Below are 6892 nucleotides of genomic sequence, written 5' to 3'. Positions count from 1 at the left end.
AAAAAAAAGGGGGGGGGGGGGTTCTGGTGTAAGATAATTGGAATGCTTAACTTCTATTGATGGTTTATGATGATATATATACACACGTATATTAGACCTAATTACAACAACTTCCTATAATTGAGAGATATCAAAATATTCATAAAGATATTATGAAACTCTCCTATACGCCCCCGCAAGATGGTGGACCGGAGGAGACACCAATCTTGATACAGAGATCGTGAAAGGAGGAACGGGGAAGCGGCTTCGTCAGAGCATCGGCGAGCTGATCCTTGGAGCTTACGTGAGACACACGAAGGGAGCCTTCATTGACTTGGCTGCGAACAAAGTGATAATCCAGCGCTAAGTGTTTCATCCTAGAGTGAAACACCGGATTGGCACAAAGATAAGTGGCACCGATATTATCACAATAGATCACCGGAGGAGAGGGCAATGAGCAGCCAAGTTCAACGAGGAGTGAGGATAACCACCGTAGCTCAGCCGACGTGTTCGCAATAGAGCGGTATTCTGCCTCGGTGGAGGATCGCGAATGACCAGACAATTTCTTGGACGACCAAGACACCGGATGCCGACCCAGATAGACAATATATGCACCAGTGGATTTGAAATCAGCAGGATCCCCAGCCCAGTCAGAATCACTGAATGCATGAAGTGAGGAGGTATTAGCAGAGGCAAAGAAAATACCGGCAGAACTCGAACCAGCTAAGAACCGAAGAACACGTTTGGCGGCAGACCAATGAACATCGGTAGGAGCGTGCATAAACTGTGACAACTTGTTCACCGCATAGCTAATATCCGGCCGTGTAAGAGATAGATATTGAAGACTACCAATCACCATTCGAAACTCAGAAGGATCCGACAATGGAGATCCAGAGATACTCGTAAGCCGAGAGGTAGAGGGCATCGGTGTGCTAACCGGCTTGGAGTCATGCATATTTGTTCGAGAGAGAAGATCATGGATGTACTTACGTTGACTGAGAAAGAGACCCTTAGATGTCCGGGAAGCCTCAATGCCCAAGAAGAACGACAAGGATCCAAGATCTTTCAGGGAGAACCGTGCGGCAAGTGCTGAGATAAACTCTTGAATACGCTCGGAACAGCTGCCAGTGACAATAAGATCATCAACGTACACAAGCACAAATAACTCAGCTCGAGCTTCACGGAAAACAAATAAGGAGGCATCAGCCACGGAGTTCACAAAGCCACTGGCAAGCAGGAAATTTCGGAGCTCAGAGTACCATGCCCTCGGGGCTTGTTTGAGTCCATAAATCGCCTTCCGTAGCCGACAAACAAACGAAGGATTGTCCTTATCAACGAAACCGGGTGGCTGTGACATGTAGACCTCATCCGATAAGTGACCTTGGAGAAAGGCATTATTAACATCGAGTTGCCGAATTGGCCAGTTACGGGAGACAGCAAGGCTGAGAACAACTCGAATAGTTGTGGGCTTAACAACGGGACTAAAAGTTTCGTGAAAGTCGATACCGGGTCGTTGATGAAATCCCTTCGCAACAAGACGCGCTTTAAACCGATCAATCGTGCCATCCGGATTCTTCTTGATGCGAAACACCCATTTGCATCCCACAGTGTTCGAGGCAGTAACTGACGGAACAAGTTCCCACGTGCCATTTCGAACCAAAGCATCGAACTCTTCACTCATAGCTTGTCTCCAACGAGGATCCTTTAAAGCTTGAGAGACACAAGAGGGTTCCCTGTTGGAGTCCACAACCGACGCAACCAAGGTGAGTTTACTAATCGGTTTAGTAATGTTGTTCTTACCACGAGTCATCATGTGGTGCCGGTTCCGTGAGGGAGAAGCTATCGAGGAGACAGCATCCAGAGAGACATCCGAAGGCAGCTCGGCACAGGTGGCAGGTACCGGATCAGGAGGAGCCATCGGGGAAGTATCCTCATGTTCCAAAGGCGAAGGAGCAGCACACGGGGAATCACCATGCGAGCTACGAGGGACCGGCGACCTGTATGGAACAACAAGAGAGACGGGTGACACAGGAGAAGACAAAGAGGGATCCGAGAGATGAGATGAGGAGTGTGAGCCGGGGGAGACATCACGATGAGCTGAGGGGAATGATGACTCATGGAAAACCACATGGCGGGAGACATACATGCGAGATGATGATATGTCATAACAAAAATAGGCACTTTGAGAGGGTGAGTAACCAAGGAAGACACAAGGAGTTGATTTGGGAGCTAGTTTGTGGGTAGTGTAAGGTTTCAACCATGGGTAACATAGACAACCAAAAACTCGAAGTTTAGAGTAGTTCGGAGAAGAGTTAAAAAGAGACTCGAAAGGTGACTTCATGCCAAGTACCGAGGTTGGCATGCGATTAATAAGGTATGTGGCAGTCGCGAGAGCATACGGCCAGTATGTAAGAGGCAAAGAGGCACGGTGAAGAAGGGAGAGACCGGTTTCGACCACATGGCGATGTTTCCTTTCAGAAATGCCGTTGTGTTCCGGTGTATGAGGTGGTGTGGTATGATGCGAAATGCCGTGGGTAGCAAGGAAGGATGAAAGAGCTAAAAACTCACCACCATTATCCGAGTATAACATCGAAATCTTGCAGGAGAATTTATTCTCGACAAGGGCCTTAAACCGAACAAACGTTTCTCGGACATCCGATTTTCGTTTGAGAGGATAAAGCCACGAGTATCGAGTAAAGTGATCCACGAAGATAACGTAATATTTGAAACCATCCATCGAAAGAATCGGTGAGGTCCAAACATCCGAGAAAAGCAACTCAAGAGGACGAGAGGATGACAATGAAGATAAAGAAAACGGGAGCTTGTGGCTTTTATTAATCGAGCAAGAGTCACAAAGAATAGAAGAGACATTCTTAGACAATGAAACATCAAAACCAGAAATAATATGACGAAGGACGGAAAATGCTGGATGACCCAAGCGAGAGTGCCAATCGGATAAGGTGAGTTTGAGACACGAAAGGGCGGTGGGAGGTGAGGAAAGAGGCTTGGTCGCCGGCCATACATAAACTCCATCCTTAGGTAGTCCGTGGATGAGCGGCGCCCCCGTGTTTAGATCCTTCACCTGAAACGAATGGGGAAAGAATTCCACCGAAACACCATTAGAATTACACAATTGATAAACCGAAACCAAGTTCTTCTCCATTGACGGTACACATAAGACATTTTCAAGAGATAAAGAACGAGCTTTTGAGAGAAGAGAGGCGGAACCCGTATGAGTAATCGGAAGACCCGAACCGTCACCTAAGACCACATCCTCAGAGCCATGATACGGGTGATGAAGCGCCAAGTTCGAAAGATCAGAGGTGATGTGATGCGAAGCTCCGCTGTCCACAAGCCAAGGGTTCGGATCATGAGGAGGAACCGCAATGTGGTTCACACTAGGCTGCCAGGGTCGAGAAGGAGCCGACCAAGGAGAGGTGGGCTGTGGTGCACAGGAATTAGGAGCATTTACCAAGCGGAATTGAGGACAACGTTGCGCACTATGTCCAAAAATCCCGCAAGCTTGACAACGACCTTGATAGCCACGCGAAGAACCAGACGCATTGCGGTTACCATGACCACCGCGAGAATGACCGTGACCACCACGAGAGTTACCATGACGAGAGCGAGCACCCGTGTTGTTAGCTGTGATCGGGAATGAGGGCGACGAGGGAGGAGTTGCCGCAGCTAGTTTCGCCTCGTGGTTGATCAACTTCTCATGTAGTTCATCAACTGAGATGGCAACATCTTTGGCAAGGACCATGTCAATGATCGGTTTGTAGTCCTCCGGCAATCCATCAAGTATAGCATCAAGTATGTCTTCAAGATCCATGGGCTTGCCAAGGAGAGCAAGCTCATCGGCCTTTGACGTAATGAAGCGGAGATATTCGTCAACAGATTGTGTACCTTTGACACAGCGTTTGATCTGATCTCGGAGCTGAAGGAGGTGACCGCGAGATGCCTTGCCATAAGTGTTGGCTAGGGTTTGCCAGGCTTCACGAACCGAGATCGAACGAGCAATCAAAGGCTGCAAGGGAACGGAGATTGCGCCAAGGAGAGCGCTAAAAAGCAAGCGATCCTGCTGCTTGAATGGTGCGAAAGCAGGATTGACACCACCGGTGCCATCGGAAAGGAGTGTAGCCGACGGAATAGTCCCGTCATCAACGATGAACCCATCAAGCTGGTAGCCCTCGAGCAAGGCACGGATCTGAAGGCTCCAAGTGATGTAGTTCGAAGGAGTAAGTTTGGTGATATTTGTCATATTCACCGTGAGAAGCGATTTGCGAGGTTCGACGGGATTGAACGAAACAACAGTTTCTGTGCCGGAGGAAGTGCCATCGACGGCGGGCAAGGATGTATTATCAGCGGCCATTGAGATAAGGGTTGACGATATCGGAAGATAACGTCGTCAGGAAGAAAAGGGAGAAGTGCGGCGGCTGTAGGGTTATGTCGTTAGACAAAATAGGCTCAATGATACCATGTAAGATAATTGGAATGCTTAACTTCTATTGATGGTTTATGATGATATATATACACACGTATATTAGACCTAATTACAACAACTTCCTATAATTGAGAGATATCAAAATATTCATAAAGATATTATGAAACTCTCCTATATCTGGTTCACCGCCATGGATGGATCTAACAGGTTTGAGGAAGAGTTTAAATGGTTACCATTTGGAGAAAGCTGCAGCACCCGTCTTTTGTGTTACCGATTTACCAGTTGCTGCTTCAGCCATTGTTGATCCCATGATGTCTGATCCGAGGATCACGTTCACAGAACTTTTTCAGGAAACTTTCCTCCTCGTTGCTGCAGTGGGAGGTTACACTGGTGGCCCTGCAATAGAATTCGCACGCCATGGCGTAAATCATACGGCATGTTCATACTCACCTTCAACAGCATGAACACTGAATGAGAAGCTTCATCAAAAACCTTAAACCACTTTCTTGTTTTCTTTCCTGAGATCCCACCACTGCCGCCATGTTAGTCCACAACTACTCAAAAACAAAAACCGACAAATATATGCAGACAGCCCCCATTCACTTCAAGTTCATGGGCATAACATTTCAGAGTAACAGCATAACATCCTGTTTCAATGGTTGCACATTTGGGCATACAACGTTACGTAACAACCGACACAGACAAATCAAACGGTAAAATTGAATTAAAAAACGTTTTTTTTTTTTTTCAAGAGACAAGATACTAACCCTGTAATGGGCAAACATATATGCTATGAGACATAGACCGGCTTAAATTATAGTGCCCTGAAACTGTCCATTTTATCAAGCCTGGCTGTACCGGAGCTCGATGATTCACCCGCTGGTTCAGGAGAAACAGCTTCTCTTCTTTTCAGAGAAGTTGACAACCCCGAGATCTCCTGCGAATAGATTCATCAGTAAGATGATGGCAAATGTCAATCTCGCTAAATTCTCCACGAAAAACTGAACGGTCGAAACCATTACCTTCATCAAATGCAACCTCACGTCACTCGCTCGGGTCTGATTTCCGATACAAGTCATCGCAAACTTGGAATAATTATACAATACATCGGCAACAGCTTGCTTCTTCTCATCAAACTATTACAAAGAGATATCGGATAAGCTTATGTTAGCCTTTTTCTGGAGAGGAAAGACTAATCTAAGAGGAATTACAAAGTAGAGAATCATGTCAACCAGGAAAAAAGAAAGAACAAGGACAACATCCACTCCTGAAAGTTAAAGGCTTTCATGATTCAGACAAACAATGTTGCCTTGTCTACCTATATCTAATAACCACAACTCAGACAAGGAATGATACATAGGTAGCAAACTATAGTTAAGGCTAATCGATGATCGCCAACAGCAGAACAAAAGCTAATCTGAAAACCCGGCATGGGAAACCTTTTCCTAAGTCCATTAAATCTGTGCAGAAGAGAAAAACGGAAATGTCGCAACCAAAGTTGAAGACTTTGCTTCCAAATCACAGAACAACGATGTAATGACACTCTCGTAGATGTCTTCTGCCGCTGAAAAGAAGCTTCAAGCGCGATCTTTAACAATGGAAATCAGATAATTCATATGATTCATTCGAGGAGAATCGACAACCAAGAACATATCAACCTTCCAAAGATCGATAGTACAGCCTTCTTAAGCTCGTAATGTAAGCCAATTCAATGAGAAATCTGCTTTTATGAACCAGATTATAGTACCTTTCTCACACGTCTCAGTCTCGGACATACGACGGTCTCAAGTTTCATCAATCAAAGAAACAAAATTTCCTAAAAAAAAAACAACAAAATCACCCTTTGATCTCAAAAGAGCAAAACCGAAGTTTCCACAGTAGGAACCAAGAGGATTTTAATATCATAAAAAGAAAACTAAGACATTTCAGGAATCATGAGTTTTCAATTGGTCGCGGCTTTCATTTCTTCATTCAAATTCAAGAACAACAAACCCGGGTTCGGCCCGAATTCCGAAGAACACATCGAATCCATGAGTTAAAACAGAAGCAGTACATGGCTTGAGGGTAGAAATTCGCACCTCGTAATCTTCTTTCATGGCGAAGAGTCGAAGACCAGGTTCTTTTGTTTCCTTTCGCTTATGATATTTTATGGGAAGAAAAAAAAGCTTCATCCAGAAGGAAGATTTTTCAAGAATCTATTTTTAATTTAAAAAGATTTTTTGAAAAGAAGAAACTTTAGAGGCGTGGGGCCTATTAGCTTAGTTGGTTAGAGCGTTGTGCTAATAACGCGAAGATCGCAGGTTCGAAACCTTTAATAATTTTTTTTTCAACTCAACTACGAAGAAAGCACACCATCTGTTTATTATTTACTCAGTAAACGGCACGCAGTCTTTAAACGTGGCAAGAAAACGACGATGCGTGGGGAATGCACAACACAAGGCAATGTTTGTTATGTGCAATCTCTTTCCC

General features: G+C 45.2%; 2 protein-coding genes across 3 annotated transcripts; both read right to left on the bottom strand.

Moving 5' to 3' along the window:
* Window positions 1-2918: 2918 nt before the first annotated feature.
* Window positions 2919-4659, bottom strand: LOC109115967. The gene is made up of 2 exons (XM_019201867.1): window positions 3208-4659; window positions 2919-3061 (listed from the first exon to the last, which is right to left on the bottom strand). Exons 1-2 carry the CDS (start codon window positions 4349-4351, stop codon window positions 3015-3017), a joined length of 1191 nt encoding a protein of 396 aa, XP_019057412.1. The 5' UTR covers window positions 4352-4659; the 3' UTR covers window positions 2919-3014.
* Window positions 4660-5026: 367 nt separating this feature from the next.
* On the bottom strand, window positions 5027-6588 carry LOC109115992. Of its 2 annotated transcripts, XM_019201869.1 has the most exons (4): window positions 6502-6588; window positions 6171-6239; window positions 5446-5559; window positions 5027-5360 (listed from the first exon to the last, which is right to left on the bottom strand). In XM_019201869.1, exons 2-4 carry the CDS (start codon window positions 6216-6218, stop codon window positions 5238-5240), a joined length of 285 nt encoding a protein of 94 aa, XP_019057414.1. In that variant the 5' UTR covers window positions 6219-6239; window positions 6502-6588; the 3' UTR covers window positions 5027-5237. The 2 variants fall into 2 exon arrangements, with proteins under 2 accessions (XP_019057414.1, XP_019057415.1); XM_019201870.1 differs by lacking the exon at window positions 6171-6239 and having other exon boundaries at window positions 6502-6583.
* Window positions 6589-6892: the final 304 nt, after the last annotated feature.

This window comes from Tarenaya hassleriana, unplaced genomic scaffold (genome assembly GCF_000463585.1).
Source record: "Tarenaya hassleriana unplaced genomic scaffold, ASM46358v1 Cleome13, whole genome shotgun sequence".
Taxonomy (NCBI): Eukaryota; Viridiplantae; Streptophyta; class Magnoliopsida; order Brassicales; family Cleomaceae; genus Tarenaya; species Tarenaya hassleriana.
Note: the sequence above shows the minus strand (reverse complement) of the source record. Positions and strands in the feature narration are given on the sequence as shown.